Source organism: Grammomys surdaster, unplaced genomic scaffold, assembly GCF_004785775.1.
Source record: "Grammomys surdaster isolate TR1022 unplaced genomic scaffold, NIH_TR_1.0 366, whole genome shotgun sequence".
NCBI lineage: Eukaryota > Metazoa > Chordata > Mammalia > Rodentia > Muridae > Grammomys > Grammomys surdaster.
The window spans coordinates 626,998-652,793 of NW_021604785.1; the positions used below are offsets into that span (position 1 = coordinate 626,998).

General features: G+C 42.2%; 1 protein-coding gene across 1 annotated transcript in view; it reads right to left on the minus strand.

Annotated features, from left to right (window-relative positions):
• Positions 1-25,566, minus strand: part of Glrx3 (glutaredoxin 3) — a 29,475-nt gene extending 3,909 nt beyond the window's left edge. Inside the window, exons 1-10 of the mRNA XM_028780239.1 lie at positions 25,467-25,566; positions 18,229-18,337; positions 10,953-11,027; positions 10,111-10,312; positions 4,906-5,078; positions 4,655-4,716; positions 2,752-2,809; positions 1,195-1,247; positions 249-288; positions 66-158 (exon numbers count right to left, since the gene is read on the minus strand). Of these exons, the coding sequence (XP_028636072.1) occupies positions 66-158; positions 249-288; positions 1,195-1,247; positions 2,752-2,809; positions 4,655-4,716; positions 4,906-5,078; positions 10,111-10,312; positions 10,953-11,027; positions 18,229-18,337; positions 25,467-25,564 (963 nt within the window). The 5' untranslated portion in view covers positions 25,565-25,566. The remainder of the gene's footprint in view (positions 1-65; positions 159-248; positions 289-1,194; positions 1,248-2,751; positions 2,810-4,654; positions 4,717-4,905; positions 5,079-10,110; positions 10,313-10,952; positions 11,028-18,228; positions 18,338-25,466) is intronic.
• Between the last annotated feature and the right edge of the window lie 230 nt (positions 25,567-25,796).

The following is a 25,796-nucleotide window of genomic DNA, read 5'->3' on the forward strand; positions in this document are numbered from 1 at the left end:
GAGAGAGAGAGAGAGAGAGAGAGAGAGAGAGAGAGAGAGAGAGAATAGCAATGAAAAGCTCTTACCTTGACAATATCCAACCCTCCAACAAGATCCCCTCTCACATACAGCTGAGGGTAGGTTGGCCAATTTGAGAACGTTTTTAATCCCTGACGCACCTAAAGAAACAACAGAAAATCTGAATCCTTCCCATCAGACCCTGTGAACAAAGCTAAAACATGAGATGAAACAGAAAACCTAGAACTTACTTCTTCATCCTCCAGTATATCAAAAGTTTCATATTCAACCCTGCAAAAGGAGAAAGCATTTTATCAGGTGTTTATTTTAAACAAAAAAACAAAAAATCTATCTGGTGGTTTTGTTTTTTTTGTTTTTATTTTTCAAGACAGGGTTTCTCTGTGTAGTCCTGGCTGTCCTGGAACTCACTCTGTAGACCAGGCTGGCCTCAAACTCAGAAATCCACCTGCCTCTGCCTCCCACCTACTGGGATTAAAGACGTGAGCTACCACTGCCCAGCCTATGTAGTATTTTTAATACAGTCAAGCAAAGCAGTCCACCACTAACAAAACTTACTCTAGAAAGCCTGCTGTAAAGCAATGGAAACGACTCTTACTGTCAGACTTGTCGTTCTAAGACAAAATCACTGGGTCTTTTGATGAACAACAATAGCTACAGTGGGACCTGCCAAATCTCTCTTAAGTATTTATGGGCACAACAGTAGAAGACCAAGATATCTGTGTGTTGGTCAAAGGACAACCTGTAAGAGGAGTCAATTCTCTCCCTCCACTATTTGGGTCCCAGGGATCAAACTCCAGGCATCAGTCTTGGGGACAAGTACCTTTTCCCTCTACACCCAATCTTGCTTTAAAAAGAAGAGACATTTTTTAAAGGTCATATTCAGATGGCGCTACATGACTGCCTTCCATCCTGCAACTTCAGAAACAGGCTATCTATTCAAAGTATGATCAGAACACATATTGTAAGTTGAAAAGCAATCATGAAACAAGATTATGTGGTAGTCTCCCTGTATTTCTTTATGCATCGTGAGAACAAGGGCCTAAAAATTCCTTTTTGGTCTAAGTTAAAGCATTCAAAATATACTATTAAAATGAGAAATGTGTGTCAATAAATAAGTACTATGCAAATATGTTTAAACAGTAAAACTGTGAAGTATCAGTAGCAGAATGGACATACCCAGTACTATTCAGTATTTCCAGAATTTGTTTGCTGAATCCACATTTTGCTTCCTAAATAAAAAAAAAAAAAAAATAGATTGTACATTATTTTCCACAGACCCAGTGAATGTGGCCAGTGTGACTGCTCAAGTCAGCACCAACCACTCGTAGACCCAGCTCCTGTGCTTCTTTCATTCCCTCTGACTTCATCCCAAACAACCTTCAGATTGACTTTGGCTTTAACCTTTTAAGCCGAGTGACATGCAGCAGCTTAAAATCTTTGTGGCCAGGATGGTCCCCTAAATAAGGCACAGATCATCTTCACAGAATCTCCTGACTCTTTTTCTTGCTCTATGCACAATGACAGAACACAGTTAAGCCAGATCTTTGCATGTAGCATCAGCTATCTGAAGTGTCTGAACTCCTATGCTTTATTTCAGGGCAGAATCCCCAAGTCCCAGCTATCTTGGGAAAAAAGGCTGACAATACACAACAACTTAAAAGCTCCCAGGATACCATTTCTAAGACATACAAATTCTTCCTAGACAGGCACAAGAAATGTGGAGAATGAAAGTCTGCTTTCAACAGTCATGGAGCGAGAGTTCCACTTCATCACTACCACAAGTTATTAACACTGTGCATTGTCCCAGTTAGAGTCTATGTCCTAACACAGTGGTATCTACATGATAAAAAATTATGTTAATGTCTTCCTTATTACTTCCATCATATTAGCTACATTAACTAGTTAGCTGTTTTAACTAATGGCCTTCACTGTCTTGATACCATGGCAACCCTTATGGTAACCTGATGTTAAAACAGTCCTATAGCATTAACAGATCCATTCACAAAGGCACAAGGAAGTCAAGAGTCTCTGTGGCGTTACCTGCCCAAGGAAGCTCGTCCAGAGCCTGAGCAGCTTCCACACTCCACTACCTCACCCTACTAAGATTTAGTCTCCTTATCCTGAGAGGAAAGCAAACGCACAGCTTTGCCTGCCTCAAGTTGAACAGCTGAAACTCAACTGTTAACTGCAAAATGTAAGAAAAATGACAGGACTAACTTTTTGAAATTACCAATCTAATCCCAACACAGGAGAGAGTCAGCTTGCACCACGTAATGAGTGCAAGGGGACCTATCAAACTAATTCAGTATGCAGACTTTCACCAGACTACAAGAACCAATCATGTTACCTCAGAGCACAAGGGCCACTGTCAGGATTTATTTCCTACTCTGTGGCCCTAAGGACAAGAACCTTAGGACTACCAGGGATATATATGTGCCCACAGTCCACATCCTCAAAAAAGGTATTAGCTAAGGGCTAAGCAGTGTTGACCACTTGAGCTAACAACGTTTGGCAGCAGAAAGAAATGCACCCTGCTGAGATACTGATGATAAAGTCAAGCAAAATGGAGATTACTTTGTTTGATCTCCATAAGCACCAATTAAGGCCTGGATAACTTCCTGATACCACTATAGCTTCATTAGCTAAACTAGAAAAGAAAGACTTAACTGTCCCCTTGCTGCAGATGTTAACATCAAAAGAAATTACAAATAAAACCATTTTTGAGTTCTTTACCTGTTTGTTTCCTTTCATAAAGAGCATCACAGAAGCTTTATTGGTCAGCACTTTGAGCCTGAAGAGAGAAAATTGATATCAAATGGCCCAGCTCAATTATTAAACACCACTTCTGCTCTGCTTCATGAGTAGCAGGCATATTTGAGGGATAGCAGGATGACGGCTCACAGCTTTGAGTGGTACTAAACAAGCAAAAGCATTGACACTTTCCTTTATTTCATTCTCTCCCTGAGCCACTGTAAAATGTAATATGGCTTTTTAAGGCAACGAATGTTCCTTCAAGTTGCAATTTAAGCCCATCAACTTGCAGTACTAAAAAAATAATAATAACCAATTCAGTAAGGAATTATTCAATGGGGGGCCTGTATACCAAGCCATCAACCAGTTCCCCAAATGAAGCAGTGAGCATTTCCCATCACGATAGTGCATAACGCTCTTCACACCAGAACAGGGCAGTGAGCCTAAGAAAGAAAATATTAGTCCTCCAGCCACCACTAACCACGAAACATCAACACTTCTCATTTTAGCTTTATATGCCACCTGTCAAAAGCACAATCTAACTTGCTATCTATCAGGAATGTTAACCACCCAGATTTAGAACAAAGTTTAGTCACAAATCTTTAGGAAAAATCAGTGTACAGGTAATGGGCCACATCATTTTCTCTTCACTTTTCTCATGCTGTGGAAACAGCACGGGTCAAAATCTTGTAGAAAAAAGCTGACGCTGGTCAGGTGTATATATCACACAGGCCAACAGGATACAAACCTAGCCAAGCCCACTCACCAGATGATCTAACCACCTAGACCCATGCATCACAGGTCACCCGGCTCTCAAACACTCATCATGTTGCTAGGGAGGAGCTCTTTAAATTACTACCTGAAACATACTGCTCTATTCAGTATCTTCATGTCTGAAGCAGGGAGAGCAAGAAGCAGCACTTTAGGAAAGAAGGTCTGAGGAAGACACGGCAACATCAAGGACAGCCTACAGAGGCAATCCAGGGTATGAGATGCAGAGCCACCCTAGGAGCAGCACAGCCTCAGGGGGAAAGGACATCATGGGCCATGATAAAAGACCACAAAGGGGCCTGTGTGGTATCCATAACACCACTATCTTCTCATCACAACAAAACGGTATACAGACCAGTGGCATTGGGCCAGCAGGACATATATAGATAATACTGTTTCTAAGGAGTACTTGGATTAAGTACAGAGAAATGATCTTTATTAAATATTTGTAGAAATTCTCAAAATGTGAAATAGCAAGAAAATTATAAACTCAAGGACCAACTAACAATTGTTGAGGTCTGATGCATTTCAAGATAAATTATTTGTAATTATTAATATAAAATGTGAATTAATAAATTCACATTTATCACAACAGAACCACCTTCAGATGTCCCTCTACACCAAAATCCACCATTTCTACAAGATTTCTAAAGCAGGCTGTAATCCCTCATAAACAGAAAGATAGTTTCACAGCTCCAGAACCTGCCTGAGTTTTGTGACTATGGCTTAGAGAAGCCTCTGAGAACCTAGCTTTTCCCATTTAAAGTCTTATCACATTTAGGGACTGCATACAGCACTTGAGCTACACACAAAAACACAGAGGTGCTATGCTCACACAAAAGAGCAGGGAACCAAATAGGACCCTGGACCCACTGAAAGTGACATTTCTACAGCATCAAGCATCCTCTTCATAATCGCTAAACCAAGCTAAAACAACTCCAGTCCAAATGAGAGCATCCCAAGTTTGCAAGACCAGGTGCTGAGGAACACTACATTATGACCCGAACAGGCAAACACTAAATGTTTGGTGTCTACTCACAAAGAATAACACACTAACAGGATTTATAGACCGTTAAGATACACAGCATACTGCTGCCAGATTTCTAGTACTTACCTTTCCTCTAACTTGGGTGCTTTGGGACAAATTGTATCTAGCTCTTCTGATGCTTCCAGCTCCTGAAAGAAGCACATATAACAACATAAACTACCTCGACCACCCCCACTGTAGAACACTGACAAATGTCTATCAGAAATACTGGGTTCTCATTAGTAAATCCTGAGGTACAAAAAGAAATGTGCTTTCAATTTATTACAACACTTTAGAAAAGTGTGCTCTAAACAAATTGTCTTTATAAAGAATCAAACCTTAATTATGTCAAGTCCTCCTATGAGCTCTCCAGAAACATAGAGCTGAGGATAGGTGGGCCAATTAGAGTATGTTTTGAGCCCTTGTCGAACTTCTTCATCTGAGAAGATATCAAAACTGCTGAACTGAATATTGTGTTTGTGAAGGATTTCCACCATCTGCTTACTGAAACCTGCAATAGAACAAGGAACAGAGATTCAGCATCTCTCACATTCCAGTGTCCAGGGGACAGAAGTGCCCACCTTGCTTGCATAGTGATTGTATCAGCATAACTGGATAATAGGCAAAAGTAAACGCTTCGTTTGACCTAGAGCCTCACCCAGAGCATAATTACACTGAAGTGTGTGTGTGTTGTCAAAGCTGTCCTTTATGGAGACAGTGTTGGTCACTGAGCAGAACCATGAAATCCTACCAAAGGTTCCATCCTAATAGTGACAAAGCTTTCTGTAGCTGCTCCCTCTCCTTCAAGAAACTGACCATGAACCTAAAACAGCTGTTTGGCCCACTGTTTGACCACAGTGAGATCCAAGTGCAGTCCTTCCTACCACTCTAGGGAGCCAGTTGTGCACACTTCCACGGGTGCTTCTCATCTTCACCTCTGAGCAGGATGTACGGGAATCAGAAGTGCTCTCTTTGGGTCTGAAGTCAGCACAATCCAGTAAATGTTCAAGCCATCTTTGTTGTTACATATGAACTGTCTCTAGACTGGTATCATTCCTTCTCAGCTATTGTTATAACTTGATAGTTTCTTTCCTGAAACCATTTACATTCCCTCTAGTGTGTAGGACAATGATTTTCTTTTAAGATACACTATAGTGACAAATTTGTCGCAGGAGTTTAGAATTTGGTGAAGTCATCTTCTTCCAGGGTCTGCATCAGCATTATGAATCTATCAGTCCAGGCTGAAAAGGGTCACTTTTCTTCCCAGATGCTAATTCTTACCAACTACATCTCCAAGTTGGAACCACCTTCCTCTTTCTCACTTCACCATTCTTTAAAAGATACTCTTAATTCACTGGAACGTAAACTACTCTTCTTTTAAGATTTCCTCACATCAGCAATTATTTTCAAATCAAAACAAATCATGAAATTCAGTGTAAGATGATAAGATGCACTGGTCTTACCTGACGGCACCCAAAAGTACATTTACTATTAAAGACGTGGACCTGGAGCTGAGCTCCGAAGGCTTCCCAGCCCTGCCGTTGCTGAGATGAGGCACTAGGAGAGTGTGCAGCACATAAGCTGCTTTTCCTACAACTGAAGTGTGGCGTTCATGCACAGCCTCAAGTCAAACACTGTTTCTGAATGTTTTCACTCATCTGGGAGTTCATTAGTAAACAGCTAACGGCTGACTGCTGATGGTTATTCTGTTCCCAATATATTAGCTCGTTTCTACTGTAACTGGCTGAGAAAAGGCTTTATTTTGGCTTTAGGCAATTACATGCAGACTAGAAAGATTGATTGGTAGGGTTTCATTTTTAAGGGTTAAAGTGGCAGACTGGAAATGTTATGCTTAAGGATAAAGTAGTAATAAGGCTTTATTCTAATAACAAAATATTTATACACTCCTGAAGAAAAATGCATGCATGTTACAGAAGCACTTAAAAGTTTTTTAAAAAAAATCTCATTTACCACAAAATCACCATTTCTATGTGCAGTCATTTCCACTTGTGACATGAGTAATAAGCCTAACTGACACATTTAATAACTCCCTAACACAGACCCTCCAAGTATTTCTGCACTTGTGCTTTGCATCTCTCAAAGCTCCCACAGACAAACATCTACCAGAGCTTTACCTGCCACAGCTAGGAGTTCCCCAATAACCTCATTATCCTGCTAAAGAGCCTCAATGATTCAGAAAACTTCCTCAAAAGTAAGCAAGTTCTCTTCCTATCCGTATGAGAAGCCAGAAGAGAGACAACTCAGGGCTGTGCTTGTAAGTCACCATAAACTCTGCAGATGGAGTCTAGAAGGAGAGCAGAAGTGTACCTTCTTAGATATGAAGCGCAAATGTTATTCAAGTTTTCTGGGTAATGCAAAGCAAGGTCAGGACCACGACTCAAATGCAAGTATAGCCCTACTCCACAGCAGATGCCGAGCTAGGAGCAAAGCAGTCTGAGTGGCAGAGCGCTCTCAAAGTGGCTCTGCTGCCTGCGAGAAACCTCGATTTCACAGAGATGGCCTGTGTTTTTATGAAGGACCTAGCCCACACTCTTCACTGGAGTGTGATATGGAACAGAGATAATTCTATATACTAGACAGCTCCAGAAAGCAAGAACAGAAGCAAAGCCACAGATGTTTCCCAAAGACAAGAGATGGAAGGTGAAGAGAACACACACCACTGTGAACAAAAACCAGAGGAGGTGACCAGGCAGTCCCCACACAAAGGCTTTTCAGCTGACCCAACATGAACACTTTAATAAGTACTCTCCAATAATCTCTATGTGCCAGGATTGAAGACACATAAAAAGAAACCAAACATCAGGAAAAAGGAGCATACTAGAACTGTCAGAAAAGTTACAAAGATGGCACCCAAAAAAAAAAAAAAAAAAAAAAAAAAGACTGGCAGTTAAATCTTTATGCATCTAACAATCTCTTTACTTTTTTTTCATTATCTAAATGCCTAAAAATCTTGTTTTTCATTGCTCTAAAATATCTAAATTTTCTTTTTATTCTATTTGTAATCTTGAATGTCACAACATTAAAAAAAAAAAAAAATAGGCCATAAATTCAGTTTAGAGAAATATACTATTTCTAAATAAGCCAAATTCAGAAAGACAAGTAACATATTTTCCTTTGTATGCAGAAACTAAATTTAAAATTATGTTTGTGGCTTTGTGTCTGTGTGTGTGTGTGTGTGTGTGTGTGTGTATGTATGTATGTACACATGCGCACACATCCACATGCATGGGGAATATCACAATTCTGAAAAGGGAGGAAAAGAAGCATTAGCTTTAAAAAAAAAAAAAAAAAAAGACGAAGAAGAAGCATTAGCTCTGACAATAGGAAACAGAGGGATGAAATACAGGCAACCAGAAAGCAGCAGAGAGCTGACAAAGGAAGGAGGAGAACCAGCTGGAACTGGAAGAGGCTTGAGATAGTGTGGGGGAGGGGCAAAGATCCTATCACAATCCAATGTATGCTAATCTAAAAGTTAATTTCTAAAAATGATTATTTGTTTGCCACTAATGTGTTTGAAAAAATTAGAAAACCCCTGCACTGAAAGACCTTCTGTGACAAGCCCCACCCCAGCATCCTCCAGAGCAGATCAAAGTCAAGGTACTTCTAGCACCTGACTGGTACCCAGTTCCTGAGCAGGGCCAACTTCAATGGCAGAGCTGAAGTCAGCAAGTGACACAAACCCCCCCCCTCTGCTGCCTGGTAACACTTTGCTAGTCAATTTTGCCTCCTTCCAATATCACTAGGTTATCAGCAAATATTTACAGAGTGATGCTGTTGAGTTTCAAAAAAGAATAGGGTATTAGATAGACAGTTTGCTATGTATAACCTGCCATGGAGGTTTATCCATAGTTTACAGGCCTTCCTTCCTACTGCCCTCTAGACTGGAGTAAGTCCTTATCTAGACAACATGAAGCACCAGAGAGGGCAATAATTCCAACCCTCATTAAAAATAAAGTAACAAAAAAAGCACCATGAAGACTGCCTGTTCCCTGTCATTACTTAAGTCAAGGGCAGACCCAGGAAGCTTTGCAAGGCTGACTCAAAACGACATTGCCTAGGAAACCTTTCAGGCAGAACTAAGAGAGAAAGGAATCACTTCTTCATCTTTTCAACAGAACTTAACAAGATCCTCTAGCGTTAAAAGTAGACTGTTCCCTGACCACAGAGGAAGAGTTTAGAATGGAACACACTCAGAATGGCAACGTGGCTCTCTCCAATCACACTGGACACACAGCAATCCTGTCAACAGCATACCCGACTTTACTGCCACATATCTTAATAAATCCCCTCTAGTGCAGCTGAAATAAATACCCTTGGAGTCTCAATAGAATCATCAAAAGGCATTAAAAACCCAATTATGTAGCATAATAATGTTTTAGTAGGCACAGTAAAAAGAAAACAACAGAACCTCAATACCAGAGGGTCAATAATTACAAAACTTATTTAAGGGTAAAATTACAAGCACCCTCATGTATAGAAAGTACATGTGATTATAAGCCAAGACTCAGTGATCTTTACTAACAGCTATCCACTAGAAATGACAGCAGTGGGTGAAAAATGTCATCACACAAGAACAAGAGGGAAAGCAGGAAGATAGAGCAGACTCAGCCCTAATGAAAGCCCTCAAGCTGTTAAATTATGAAATCTAAACAAAAATATGAGAAGGAAGCTGCCAAGAAAGAAAACTGTTCAGAGTAAACTACACAGGCCAGAGACGCTCAGGAGATAAAAGTGCTTCTACACAAGCATCAAGACTAGAGCTGTATCCCAGCATGCACATAACAATCCATGAGTCAGTACACAACTATAACTCCAGCTCCTAGAGGACGGAGACAGGAATATGACTGGGACTCGCCAGCCTAGCAGGTTCCAGACATTGCCTCAAATGACAGATGGAAACTGACAAAGAACCTCCAATGTCCTCTCCTGGCATGTGCACGCACACACATGCACACTCCGACAGACTAGGCTGGAGGGATGACCCAGAGGTTAAGAGTGCTTATACTAGTTGTTCTTGCAGAGGACCCAAGCTTCAATTTCAGCATCCATGTTGGGAAGCTCACAACCGCCTCTACTTGCAGCTCCAGAGAATCCAACATCCTCTTCTAGCTTTCTTTGGGCCTACATGCTATGCTCACATACAAAGAGACACACATACATACAAAGACATACACATACATATACATACACAGCTTTTTAAAAAACCTACACAGGCCAAAGACCCATTAATAGAGATAGCAACATGACAGACAGCTGGAACCTAATCCCTCCCAGCTCTACTACCATGTAAACAAGTTATCCTTGTAGCTGAGGACTCGGATGGGAAACACAGAAAACCTGAACCCGGTGATTTCCAAAGACCTCCCCTCCAGCTCCCACGTCCTCCAAGCATACAGTCACTGACAGCTATCGATGACTTGTATGATGACACGGGGAAGCGTAGCCAGCCTAACCCTACGCACGTCAACAGCACCCATGCAGGCAAGGACATTCGGTTCCAATCATCAGGATCAGCTTCTTACCACAGCGTGGTTCTTGAGGTGTTCCCTTCATGAACAGCATGCAGGGGGCAGCGTGAGTCAGCTTTTTCAGGCGAAGGTTGAGATCTTCTTTAAGATGTTCATTGTTACTAGGAGGGAAGGCTCCACTAGACACGTGTCGCTGGACTTTTTTGGTCAACTCTGGGGCATGTGCACCATCTAACCGGTCAACTTTCTGAGAATTCTGAAGTTTGAAATGTCATTTAGAACAAAGTGGCATTTCTTCACCATCATCTATACTTTAAAGTCCATGGTTCTAGGAAATACCTATAGCTCTAGCCAACGTTCAAAAGTATCCCTGTTGTTACTAAAGTCAGAGAGTAGGGTTAGCAACTGCTTGCACTCTGCTTCTCACTTAGAAACCCTCATTTTGGAGCATGCTGGGGAAGCAGACATCTCAAAGTAATCCCAGCTTGAATAGACCTACTGAACACAAATGAAGTTCTGGAGAGCTGTGGTAAGTGGTAATAATACCCGTGGGTGCCCTGAAGCACAGATTTGCACTCGATTCCCAAGGAGTCATTAATCAACTAGAACCAGCCAGATGTCTCCTCACATCCAAGCACATGTCCTCAATAACCCACTTCAAACCTGGGTTAGGGAGTACGAGTCTGCAGAAGACTGGATTCTGGTCAGGAGGCTCCAGTTCTAGCTGTGGGCTGCCCACTGCCCATGGCAAGCAACCAGCATTGTCTTCATCAGTGCAAAAAAAAGAGAGTACCAGAAAAAGGCACAAGGCCAGGAGCAACCAAATAAAAGAATCAAAACATACAGTCCCAGGAGCCTCCTGGATGGACCATCTCTGGTGCCTCTTTCATCCTTACCTTGAAGAACAGGAAGGTGGGAACAGAACTAATTTCATATTTTTCAGATACTTCAGGAACAGCTTCGGCTTCCAGCTTTAAAAATAAAAGAATCCAAGCTTCATTATTACTGGTCCTTTTTCTACTTTGATATGCAAATCAATTTCACATGCACTGTCCCTTCAAGTCCATGGTATTTTAAGACTACAGGACAAAAGTTTATGACACATTTACATTTAAATGAGACTCACTGGGCTGGCATGTCATCCACGGAGTCTGCAGTGTCAAAACAGGTTCAGAGGTTTTTATTTTGTTGCACATTTCAAAAGATGCCTGGAGGCTGTGAATAAAATTTTTGGTGCACTAGTGACCTAGTAAATTTTCAATCATATGCAGCTACTACTATATTGAAATCCATAAATCACTGACCCCAGTTATGTCATGATTACAGTGCTTATTTTCTGCCCACAGCAATTCTTGCTGTTTGCTCTATTGACTAATTTCAAGAGGCAGTACATCATGACTGACAGTTGCAGCTTTCTGCAAATTATGAAGCAAAAAGGAGTATTTCTTCAATAAACTATTGATGTCTGATAAATTTTACTTTTAACCCCTACATGGATACTGGACACTATGCAAACAGCCTGCTGGCTTGCTTGCACTCTGTCTATTCAAACGTGTAAACTCATTTTGACTAAGATGACTGTATTTGGTATGATCATTTCCTCATCAAACATGATATAATGTGGTATCTGGCACATGGGTTTCAAACAGATTTAGAAACACAATTTCTAGATAATTAGGACACAATTATTGTAAAATATTTACATAGGTCTTTATAAATATACTTTGAGGGAAAAACCAAGATATATTATTTTTTTCTCATAGGACTGTCAATTTAATATAAACTTTTTGAAACCAATAAAAACTTGTATTCACATTATACCTATAGGAAATAAAATTTATTGATAAATTATATTGTTAAACGTATTTAAAATATATATATACTGAATTTCTCCAAGAGTGAAAGATTTCCACTGGGCTTAAAATGTGATTTTTGCCTCTGCTGTACCCAGTCAGGCTACCTGTGCTGTCCTGGCAGGCAGAGGCACTGTCTCGCCTGCAGTCTCATGCTGCCTCACCCAGGGTCTCACCTCTTCTCAGGCTTTGTTTGTAAGGATATTTTTAGTGCTTTCTGCAAGAGTATTTTTAATTGTTTCTATTTTCAAATGTACTTAAAGAGAGACCAGTCTGACACAATCATTTTGAACAAATGACAGCTTTAGAAATGTATGTGCTATCTTTTTCCTTAGGCACAGTTCTATACTCAGACCAATGGTGCCCATGACGTCAACCAGCAGCTCACTCTTTTCTCCAGCTCTCTGATCAGCTGAACACTGCTCAGAAAGAGACCCTACCTGCAATACAGCTGAGCAACACTAAGAAACATGTTCCTCGACCAGAACAGACAACACTCAAACTCTTAACACAGGCCTGCCTACATATATGTTAACTACATTTCTGCTGCCATTCTTGCCTAAGGATCAAATAAAAGTGCCTTCCCTCAAATCAGCTTCCAGAAGAGTAGCTCTTCCTCATAGAGGCAATGGGGACACACAAACACACAGAAGAGATGATGGCATTTCCACTACCAGCATAAAGTTCTCCAAAACATCGCCATCTGATGTCGTAACACCTTTGTAGAGCTGGGGTGGAGGCTCCCAGGATTTGTCCAGCATGCCTGTGGCCCTGGGTGTGATCCCTAACATCACAGAAAGGAATCTTTGTAGCACTCAAATTCTTTGAAAATATGGCTCTAGGGTATAACAGTCTTAGTAATGAAAATAGAAAACACTTTTAAATGACCTCCATGTATGCACAAGAGCTCAAAGCTACCTTTCATGAACACCAGCTCCATACCATGAGACATTCTACAAACTAGATGAATAGTAGATAACCAACTGGTAAACCATCATTTGTGGACATACTTATAAGAGTGTTTCACCCAGCAAGAGGCAGACTGAGCAAGGAAGACTTACTTGTCCTCAAACCCTGAGAGCACCGGCCAACAGCTTAACGCCTCAACAGAACAAAAACGACAAAGGAAAAGTGAGTTCCCGCTCTCTTCTCAGGCTGGAACACCTGTCTCCTCTGGAATAAGAGCCCCACCCCAGGAGCCCAAGCTCTACAGTCAGCCCCTTGGGTCACAGGCCTCTGGCAGACTACACAACAGAACCCCTGCTCCTCCAGCTTCAAGAGACTTCTAAAGCTCTTCAATGAGATAAGCAGATTCCTACAGCAAATCTCCTTACTTATCTGTATCTCCATGTTCCACTGGCTGTTTCCCTAGACAAGCCTAGCTGATGTAAAAGGTGACATGGGTGACAATCAGATTCAGAGAAATAATGCAGCTCAGAAATGAAGCCTAAATATAAAATCTGTGCTTCTGTCATTATGCCACATGTAGCTTTCCACTGCTAAAGTCTGAGGGAAGACTGTACTTTACCCACACTGCATCTCCATAGTGCCTCTGCAAGGAACTGAGCTCCTCAGAGCCTTCCTATGGTGTGCCTGTGAGAACATGGTGGGCAGGGAGAGAGGGTCCTCATTCATTTTGGGAGGTATGACATAAGGGTTCCCTATGTAGTCTTGGCTGTTTAGAACTTCCTATGTAGAACAGAGAGCCTTAAAGTCAGATCCTCTGAAAACAGATCCAGATCCGTCTGCCTGAATGCTGGGATTAGAAGAGTGCGCCAACATGCCCAGCAGAGTCCTCACTCTCAGACTTCATTTTACAGGTCAGTGACATCATAGAAATGGCTCACAGCTGAGAGTTACTCTAAGCTAGATAATGCCTGGGTTTGGTACACTGATTCACTTATTTACTCCTGGTAGTGGCCAGCACTATCATCTCAGTTATTTTATACAGAGGAATTCTGCAGACATCTGGAAAGTAGCATAAACTGTACCTTTATGACACTTGCCTATTTCAGATATTAAAGAAACCTGTTTTTTTCAAGATTTATGCATTTTTATCATATGTATATGAGTGTTTACCTGCATATACATATGAGCACCATGCCTGGTGCTCACACATCAGATGCCCTGGAACTACAGTACAGACAGTTATGAGCCACTGTGTAGGTGCTGGGAACTGAAACCAGGTCCCTAGCAAGGGTATCCAGTACTCTTAATTTCTGAGCCATGATGATTCCTACAACAAACTTCAATGTAACTTAGTAGTAGAGCTCTTGCCTAACATAAATGTGAGGTCCAGAGTACAGTCCCCAACAGCACACCAGTGGTGTAGGGGCTGCAAAGCACTGTAACTTTGTAACTCCTCCAAGCCCTAACTCTCAGCACAGCAATCACTATACCAGTGGTTCTCAACCTCTCCGACCCTGTGGCCCTTGAATACACTTCATCATGTTATACTCACATAAAATTATATTCACTGCTACTTCGTAACTATAATTTTGCTACTATTATGAATCATAATGTAATTATCTGTGTTTACTGATGGTCTCAGGTGACACCCTGTGAAAGGGTCCTTCAACTCCCAAAGGGGCTGCAACCCACAGGGTGAGAGCCACTGCCACAGGGTAAGCAACATCATAAACCCTCTCTAAACAGCTGATTCTAATCTTTGAGAAAGTTTATACTGAAGTGGAATTGTTAGTAATGGTCAGTGTTAACTCTCAATTGACAGAAGTTTGAAACACCTGAGAGATTGGCTTCTGGGCATGACCGTGAGGAAACCATCCTAATTACCCGATGGGGAGTGTCAATCCCTTGGCAGGGGATCCTGGGCTGTGTAAGTGGAGAAGTGAGCCAAGTCATAGCATGTGTCGTTCTTGTTCTCTTGGGAATATGACTGTAATCTGAGCAGCTGCCTCAAGTTTCTACAGCTGGCTTCCCTGCTATGATGGACCTGGAATTATGAGGTAAATAAACCTTTCTCCCTTAAGTTGTTTCTGTCAGAGTAGATCATCACAGTGATATGAATTCAACTTTAACACATGGCAAATGAGAAATGCAGGAAGGGAAGATGGATTTCCTACAAACAGGGACTTATTTTTCCCACCTTTTCATCATGGACAAAGCCATGGAATTTCTATCTCTTCCTACTATCTCTCATTCCCAAACATCATAATCTGAAAGATTCTACCAAATAATTGACAAATATGTGTTCCCACCAACATGGTACACAAGCCTATTCAGCACCCAGGAGACTGAGGCAGAAGATCATAAATTCATCCTTCTACCTACCCAGACACATCCACATCCACATCCACAGATCAATAAAGTGTAGTTTCATTTTAGGTAGAAATCTATGTATTTTGAAAAGAAAAAGCAGTTAATATTTTAATTAGCTAATTCACTCATTCTGAGTAAACTTGAATCTTTTTGTAAGGCATTTACCAATGGAAATAATTCATGTAGTTCCTCACAGTTCTTACGAGATGTAAGAGCCTACAGAAAAACCCAAGTTTCAAGATCCAATTGGATATGGCAGCAACTGAGGCAGGAAAGGACCTAGTCCATCAGAGGTAGCATCTTACAGCCACATCACAAGTTAGGGAACAAGGGTCTCAGCAGAGGATGCGAAAGCCTTCCCTCTCTGCTTTCAGTCCTGGAAGGAGCAAGCTTCACAACTCTTACCAGAAATGTGTGACTGATCTGTCTAAGCTGGTGGTATCTTAGCAATTAGAAAACTAATTCTTGCCAGGCAGACCTTTAATCCCAGCACTTGGGAGGCAGAGGCAGGCCGATTTCTGAGTTCAAGGCCAGCCTGGTCTACAGAGTGAGCTCCAGGGCTATACAAAGGAAACTGTCTGGGGGGTGGGGAGGGCAGGGGAAGGGGACACTAGTTCTTGGTAGTTATAACTAATTTAAAACACCTTACTCAAGATCATCTTCTAAACTGGGGGTGTAGCTCAGCTGGTACAATGCTGGCCTAACATGCAGGAAGCCCCAGTTTGATCCTCAGCACCATATAACTGGGGCATGATGGGACTCACTACAATCCCATCACTAGTGAGATAGAGGTAGGAGGATCAAAATCTCAAAGTCATCCATGGCTACATAGTAAGTTCCAAGCCAGCCTAAGATACATAAGGCTCTGTTTCAAAAGAAGAAGAGGAGGAAGAGGAGGAAGAGGAAGAAGTAGTAGTAATAATAATTTACATGCAAACCAAAAAAAAACTTATTTAAAACAAAATCACTTATTTAAATAACTTTGTGAATCTACAACCAAAGACTGGAACAATCACTTCATTTCACAAGTCAAAAATGCCACACTAGCCAGGCAGTGGTGACATATGCCTAATCCCAGCACCCGAGAGGCAAAGGCAGGTAGATCTCTGTGAGTTTGAGGCCAGCCTGGTCTACAGAGTGAGTTACAGGCTAGCCAAGGCTACACAGAGAAACCCTGTCTTGAAAGAAAAAAAAAAAAAGCCAAATTAATGCTGGGTTTTTGTTTTTGTTTTGTTTTTTTTTGTTTGTTTTTTGTTTTTTAACAAGATCAAATGAAGGGAGAGTAGGTGTAGTAGTAGGCCATTCTTGAGGTGCCAGCTACAGAAGGCTGATGCCAAAGTCTGGCTTGAATCCAAGAGTTTAAGACCAGCCTGGGTAACACAGTGAGACTCCCAACTCAAAAAGAAAAGTTAAAAAAAAAAGTCACTGATGGGGTAGAATATTTGCCTTACTCCAGAAATTTCCAGAACTCCTACTTAACAAAAACACTGCTGCCAAGCCCTTACAGTCAGGTTCAGATATCCCTGGCAATCCAGTGGTACACACCTCCAACTCTTGGCTCACTGCTACATTTAAGCACTTGAACAACTTAAAATCTCACAGCCAAGTCTGGTACCAATGTGAGAAGCAATTCTATAGTGACTTTAAATAAATCATTCAGACAGCAGCTGAGACCAGCGTGTTACCTAAACCAGTAACATTATACGTATGAAAGCAGCCATGGCACAGTTACCATCATCCTGACTAATTCTATGATTGAAGTGTTTAATCATTCATTTCACTTGTAGTCATTATCTTTTATCACTGACCAAACATGCAGTTTTAATGTCTCCTTCTATTATTTATACTGGACATTTTAGGGTTACCTTCTAAGGTTACATTATGCATTTCATCAGAATTTTAAATAAGTTCTTAAATTTTAAAAAGCTAACTATTATATTCATATTTGTGCTATCTACATAAAGAAACACTGAGAGAATTCATACAAAATTAATACAACTGGTTACTTATGGGGATGGATCAAGGGTTGGCAAGGAAGACATGGAGTGAACCTTTTCTCTGTGTCCACCCTGATATACTGCTTGGCATTTTGAGCCATCAGAATACAGTACCTATTCAAAGCACAAAAATTCTGTCTATGCAAATGCTGTCAGAAAATGTAATCACTACCATGCAAAGGAATTAAGAAACTAGATGTCAGAAATCTGACCTACAGGCCCCCAGAGCTTCACATGGATTCTGACCTCATCCAGGGGTGTATCTGTCAACATGTGTTTTGAACTCACAATTTATAGTTTTAAAATGAAGGTTTTTGTTTTAAATCCTAAGGATTCAGTACTAGAAAAAAGGCACAAACCACTGACCCCCAGCAACTGGGAGGCAAGAACACTGAGATCTTCAGGCCAACCTGTGCTGTGAGACCCTGTTTCAAAGTAAATAAATCAACTCTAAGAAATTAGACTTTTGAATTCAGACAGTATCCCTCCCTTCCTAATAATTCATTATTCTCAACATATATTTCACTTTTTAAAAAACCTAAACCAGTATTACTTCCTGAATGACTAGAATTACATGTGTGTAAAAGTAAATCTGCTAACCTCCAGGCACAGCTATTGAGTTCCTCTTAGAGCCCAGTCTCTCAAAAGACAACAGGAAACATAGAAACCAAGACTTGAATAATACAGAGGAGAGGCAGACGTAACTGACCACAGCAGCCTGTTTATCATGCACTTTCTAGAATCATTTTGCAACGTAGCTACCTTCATCAACTGCTATCAAGCAAAAATTATCCAGTGAATTATCTGGTCTGCTTGTCCTGTCAAACACTTTTGTCCTTTGCCCATTCTGTAGTGATTTTTTAAGCTATGTGAGAAATGCAACATTAAAAGATCTGTCAAAATAACTTGCTGCAAATACAATAGAATTCAACACAAATTTCAAGTATTTGTAATTTCACAGCTTCTTCCTTTACATTATAAAATCTATCCTATCTCATAAGTCAGATATTAATAAAAGACCTAAGACCGAAAATTTATAGTACCTTCACAAATGAAACATGAGGGTGTTCTTTAGCTAACTCTGCCATGACATCGTTCATCTGTACACATTGTGGAGCCCATGGCGCCCAGAAATGGACCACAAGGAGTGACCTGTAAATCAAAAAACATATTTTTTATTATAATAATCCTGGAAGCAAATACGGGTGTAGATCAAGTTCTCCTACCTAGGAAACAAAGAATTCCATTGCAGTGTGCAGCATCCCTGCCAGTCTTCAGACTATTTGGATGAATATTCAAGTTAATGGGATTCCTTAAATCAAGATTAAGCCCTAGTAAGTGGTTCTAAATGTCCATCTATCTCAACTAACAGATGTGTCAATTGTATTTTCAGACCCACAATGAAAGTGGAGACTGTATTTCTGTACAAGCAAGCTGCTGCTGAGAAATGGCTGTAGACACATTATTAATATTAATCTCACATAATATTGTGACAAAGGGATACAACTATAACCACAGAAGAACAAAAAAAGTCTTACCAGGAAAGGCAAGACAGAAGAGAGCAGGGCTGACTCACTGCTCATAGATGTCTGTTGCAGTTATGTTACCAGAAAACCCTCCATGTGAGCTGACAATGGAGTCATTAGTTTATGCAATGTTACTAATCTTAGTTATTTTCATACAAAACTGTTTTCCCAAAGACTTATGTTTGAAACCATCGCAAATTTAACTTGAATTTACAGGATTCTAAGTTCAAATAAAACCCTTCTCCAAGGTAGAGGGGGAACATATAAAAATGTGTTATTTGGATGCAAACATACTCTCCTTCCAGCAAGGAATGGAATAGGGAATGATAAAAGAGGTTGGGGAGATGCTCAGCATGAGCAGTGCTTGGTGCTCTACCGGATCACAGGGACCAGAGGTCAGATCACAGTTCACAAAAGTCCCTACACCAGCTCCAAGGCTCTGGCCTCCAAAGGTACCCACATGTTGCCAGGCAGTGGTGGCGCACGCCTTTAATCCCAGCACTTGGGAGGCAGAGGCAGGTGGATTTCTGAGTTTGAGGCCAGCCTGGTCTACAGAGTGAGTTCCAGGACAGCCAGGGCTACACAGAGAAACCTTGTCTCGAAAAACCAAAAAAAAAAAAAAAAGGTACCCACATGTAACTGTACATGTACGCACACAGAAACACATATAAATTAAAATAAATCTTTTTAAAAAAACACACACACAAATGAGAAGTGGGACCCTACCTACAACAAAAGACACATGGGATGAAGAAGGTTACAGCCAGAAGGGGCAAGAAAATGTGACAGACCACAATTAAGGTTGACTATAAGTTCTGGCTTAAATGCTGATGGTGAATGTCATACGAAGAGGAAAGGAAGTCTACTGGACTATTAGGACCAGGGCTCAAGCACAGAGAACAGCTCTCTATAGATCTGGGAATCTAGAAATGCAGAGCCAACCATGTCACAGACAGGACAGAAGAAAACTAGAGGTCAGTGTCTCTGGGTTTCCTCAACATCACATCAGGCCAGATGGAAGGACAGAGAAAAGAGGGACAGCTTCAGGAGTTTTAAGATCAGAGTTTCCCAGAAGTCAAGAGAATGGCAAGAAGGGAGAAGTTAAAATCACTAAGGTAGCAACGAACAGTGAATAAGGCCAATTGCCAAAAGAAGCAGGAGCCCACAGCTGCACAGGGAGCTGACTGGAAGTGGCCACCACAGAAATCAACCTCAAGAGATCTGGACTGCACATGAGTCCAAGAGCACAGGGTCCAGTTTAACTCCGGTGCAAGAAATCAATCCCGAGATGCTTGTACAGCGCAGGAACAATGCCAGTGCAGACCGAGTTGAAAATCTGAGGCAGCTGTAGGAGCAAGGTTGCCAAGAAGTCAAGAAAGGGGAAAGGCAACCAGAGCAAAGAGCCAAAGAATTAAGAGCAGATTACATGGCATGTAGGAAGTAAGGATGGGGAGGGCTAAGAAAGAAGGTACCTGACATCCTGGGTTTGCTCAAGTATGAAGCTACATCACACACTGAAACAGAAATGGAAGCCCAGTGTGTAACTACACGCTTGTAAACCCAGCACTACAGAGGCTGGGGGGAAGAATGAGCAGTTCAAGGCCAGACTGGATACAGTCAGTTCAAGGCTATCCTGAGCGAGTAGGACCACTTCAAAAATGGTGGGGACTGGGGTCAGGGAGGAGAGGCCGACAGATATGGAAAACTGGGACTAACTAGTTAGAAATGATGAAGAGAAAGCCATCTGAGAGGATACAAAAGGCAAATAGGAGGATCCACCTAAGGCAAGAAAGGACACAGTGTATGCTCCATAAATGGGTACAATTTGCACCAGACAGACCTGTATCTGGCAGATCTTTAAAGAATACTTGGGCCTCAGCTGATAGCAACTGCTCTACCAAGCAATGTTGCCTCTCAGTCACACATTCAGCTAGACAACATTCTCCAGTCCTCCTGAACGCTGTCTGAGGACCATGAACTGAGTTCTAGCCTATAGAACACTGAAACCCTCCCTCATAAGCTTGTGCAGGCTCTGACCACGGCCTTCCAGCCCAGAAGAGCATCTAAGAGAAGTTCCAAGGTCTAATTGTGGCAAAAAGAAAAGCAAGTAACAAGACCTTGTCAAGGAACACCCAAACAGTCTGTAATACACCCAAATGCCTACAGATAGAAAAAAGCACACTACAGTCCAACAATGAAACACAAGTCAACTATTGGGGGGAGGGGTGCTGGTGGGGAGGTGTGATGGTCGGTGATGGCATACACCTTTAATCCAACACTTGAGAGGCAGAGACAGGATAGTCAAGGCTACACAGAGTAAACCTGTCTCAAAAAACAAAAAACCACAGCTTTTCTAGAGATACATACAACCACATAAGACAGGTCTGGAAAACAAGCCAAGCCAAAGATGTTAGATTAAAGGAATATCATGGGGAAAAAAAGGGGGAACATCATGATAGACAAGACAGAATAGGGTGTTGAGGGTAACAGCAGTACAAGAGGAGACTTGGCTACCTTCATCCAGTACTATCATAGTTTTCATTCTGACATGATTAAATCAAGATATCCAACTTTTAAAGGGAGCTTTTAGCTTGAGAACATGTCTAGCATTGAATCACTGAACAAAACCAACACTTGTACTTCTCCATGAGCATGACAGCCTATGAACAAATACAACTTAATACATTTGTTTAGCGACTGTGACTGAAATTGAGAACAAGCACGGTCATGAATACCTGCTACAGATTGGCCTGTGGTAAACTGCTTGAAAAATTAAGATCTCAAAGACTGAAATTGGCATCACTTCATTCATGACTCAAACAGTGGAAGATTCTAATTGTAGCAGGGCCTCCTTGAGGTAAAGCCTGACCTGGCTTTACAGAACTAAGGTGATCCTTCTGGGCAGCATAGATAAAACCCTCACAAGGAAAGGGAGAAACATATTAGCAGCTGGCCCAGGTGTGGCAATGGCAGTACACCTGACAAAGCAACTTAAAGGGCTTATTATGAGGAAGGAAAAAAAAAATCACTTAGCCAGCATGGTAGTGCACATGGTTAATGCCAGCTCTTGGGAAGCAGAAGTGGAAGGGAAACCGCACACATTCAGGGTGGGTCTTCCTATCTCAATTAACCCAATCTAGATCCCTCTCAGAAATGTCCATGACAGGTCTCTTGGTGACTATCGCTCCTGCCAAGGTGAAAATCACTCTTGATCACCACAGGAACGAAGGAGAGCCTAAGAAAGGAAGGGAGGGCAGAGACTGCCATATATACCTAAGTCCAAGAACAAGGCAAGCCATGCTGACAGATCAGCGGGCTGAGGGGCTCCAGGAGTTCAAGAGCCTGCTTCCAAGACATTAAACCCACCAGACTCTGTTGCAGCACTAATCTTGAAAGCAGGGATACACTTTTCAGTTAGGATTTCAAGTGAAAGAAACTCCTTCTTACCTTGCTGGTAGAAATTAAAAACAATGACTCACAAAGGTATTTATTCTAAGAATTAAAAATACAAAGATTTAGGAAGACAGGTATCTTCGTACTACTACAGAAAATAACCAAAACTCCCCAAAACAAACTCTTATCTCACACAACAGCTCTCAAATAACCAAAACAGAGGACTCTTAAAATATTAAAGTATTTCTAAGTATTTAAGATACATTAGAAATTTGCAAAGAAATTTTAATGACATAAGTAAATGGTGACAATATTGGCTTGCTTTTAAAAATTACAGTAGGTGGATAGAGATGTAGCTCATGCCAGAGTCTGGTATGCCTCAGGCCCTGGGCTTAATTCCAGCAGAATTAAAAAATAATAAAAATAATAATTAAATTAAATCAAGTGGCCAGGCTTTGTTCCCAGTATGAGCCCAAGTGTGAAAAACAAAAGAGGAATGCTGGGTGTGCTGATGCCTGCCTGTAATCTCAGCACTCACAGGTAGAGGCAGAAGGTCAGGAGCTCAAGGTCACCCTCAGCTACATACAGAGTTCCAGGCCAGCCTCCATTATATGAGTCCTGGCTTCAAAAAGAAGGGCAGGAGGAAGAAGAAAGTATGCACACAGGGCTGAGTTTTGCTCCAATGGCACTAACAAGGCTTTGAACTCTTTGAATGCCCACAACTATACACAGTAATAACTTACATTATGCGTTTAATGTGAATGATTATTTATTGCCCAAGATATTCTTATATTTATATGACTAGCTCTTATTTTCCACTTAAGCATAAGATGCCAACTGCACATGTAATAGGGATGACATTACCTTCTTGTGTACCGTATGTAACCAGTCTCTCCCTCATAACAGCCAGGCCAATATGACCAATGCATTGTTTTAGGACATTTTTAGAAAGACTGAGTTGAAGATCTCACTAACATGACTCCCTTACCCCTTGCACTGGTGTTCAAACCTAGAGCTTTGAACATGCACCCCACAACTGAGCTACACTGCACCCCAGAATATTTGACTATTTCAGCAGATGAGTCTCAATTCTCCATCAATAAAACAATTAGAGCTCAATAATCACTTGTTGTTCTATTATAGTGTTCCACTACTCCAGTTATTCATCTGCAAATTATACTACCAATTCTAAGCACTACAGTATTCTGAACTCTTAAGTGGTTTATGAATGGGCCCAAACTCTGGTACCCATTTCTCACCCCCACTGTATAGACAGAAGCTGAGATTTAAGTAACTTACAGAAACATAACACTTACATATACATAAAAATACATATACATTAAAAACTTACATATACAAAAAATAGATATAGAAAAATTACAAATGCATAAATATGTAATATATATATATATATATACACACACACACACACACACACATACATAAAGTAAATTTCTGGGCTGGACAGGTGACTCAATGATTAAGAGCACTAACTGCTCTTCCAGAAGACTGGGGATTCCATTCCTAGTACCTACACAAAGGCTCACAACATCTCCAATTCCAATCCCAGATGAGCTAATGCCCTCTTCTGGCCTCTGAGGGCACTGCATGCATATGGTGCACAGCCCAAATGCAGGCAATACAGCAAGGCACATAAAATGATGAAAAAATAATAAAACAAAAAAGTAGATTTCACCCCACATCAAAACTGAAAAGCCTTGACATGGAAATAATTGCACTCACAAGTGCTACTGAATATTCTTAATGGCTTCCGTATCCACAGAGAGCGGCTCGTTCCCCAGGTGTCACACAGCACTTCCCATGATACCCACTCTGAACAGTCACTGCAGACGAGAACTCTAGTCACCTGAGTCATCTCAGGCATACACCAGTGACAAGAATTCATGCAAATGGGCTTAGAGGTTTGTTGCTGTTCTTGTTTTGCCTCCCTCCTCCTTGAGAGGAAAGAATGTTTCCTGGATTTTTGCAATAGGGTCTCCCTATATACCTCTGGCTAGCCTGAAACTCACTATGAAGACCAAACTGACCTTGAACTTGAAGAATAGCATGCTAACTTTTACCCACTAAGACCTATTTAAAACATGAAACCTAAAAACAAGCTAAGCATGTGAAACAAACACACACATAAAAGAATCTTCTCAGATGATTTAAGTTCAAGCTTTTCAGGACATGTGCACACAAGCCCTCAGCACTCCATGAGGCCATTTCTGATGTCCTCTGCAATGCCTGGTAAACCACCTGGCTGGATCAATCAGAACTCGGCTTCTGCCAGGCAGTGGTGGCGCATGCCTTTAATCCCAGCACTTGGGAGGCAGAGGCAGGCGGATTTCTGAGTTCGAAGCCAGCCTGGTCTACAGAGTGAGTTCCAGGACAGCCAGGACTATACAGAGAAACCCTGTCTCAAAAAAACAAAAAAAAAAAACAAAAAAAACCTCAGCTTCTACCTACAAGCAAATGTTATTCTCATTCTCCTTCTCTTTTGCTTTGAAGAAAAAAAAAAATCAAGTAAACCTGAAATGTAAAGGAACTGAAAGGGGTGGGGGGGGGGGGGGGGGGGGTGAAGGGTGGTGGTGTTGTTGTTGCTGCTGCTGATGATGTTTTCGGTGCTATAAGTTGAACTAAGGGCTTCTTATATATTAAGCACTAGCTACACCGCCAGCCTCTGAATGAGCTATTTTAATTCTCCTCTATGCTGTATGGAGTAGCAGATGTCAGCCAGTCAATCTCCCACCTGCCCAGTCTGCTCTGTGAAGATATTCCAAGGCCTCACGTTAATGGAGAGAGCTTCCGGTCCGCCAAGCACATCAGCACTTTAACAGAACCAGTCCATTCACCAGGGAGGAAGCCGAAGGTGAGGTTGTGAAACTTGCCCCAGGGTTACAAGCGCATAAGGGGCTAAGGAGAGGTTGGGGATCCCAGGCAGTTGACCCTGAACCCCCTAACTACTCTGCAGAGCACCGAGGCAGTTGTTTCCCACGCACCCCCAGGGCTGGCCTTGGGAAGTCTTGTCCAAATACGAGACGCGCGTGCACCCGGCCGCAGCAGACCCTCCCTAAGCCCGCTGGTGATTCAGGAAAGCCCGGGACCCTAGCTGGGCCTGCAGGCCGGTCACCAGCCAAGGCTTTCTTCAGGAGGCGCCACATGCGGGTTTCCGGAGAGCGGGTCCATTGTGCTCGCGGGCCGCCGCGCTCCGCTTCCCTAGGAGGGGGTCCCGCCGCGGCCCAAGTAGGGCCGCCGTTGGACCACGAGCTCAGCTCCGGACGTGCCGCGGCGCCCCCAAGTCCCGTGATCCCCCGGCCCGCCGCCCTCTGGTCCTCCGGCCCTCTCGCCGCCCAGCGTACTTGGTTTTGAGGCGCAGTAGCTCCTCAAACTGCTGGGCAGAGCCGACTTCCACCACTGCCACGGCCGCCTCGGCTGCCTCAGCCGCCCCCGCCGCCATGCTGCCTCCGCCAGACACCAGCAGTCGAGCGCCGGAGGCTCGATAGGGCGGGACGGACACGCGAGGAGGCTGCGCACGGGGAAGCCACGCCCGCTGAGGTCGAGGGCCCACCCCTGATACACTATACCACCCCCTCCGGCTCTGAAGGTCACGCCCTCGGGCCCGGAGAACTGGAAGGCTTGGAGCCACCCACGGTGACTCTGGGTTAGGCTAGGAGGAGCATCCCTGCTTT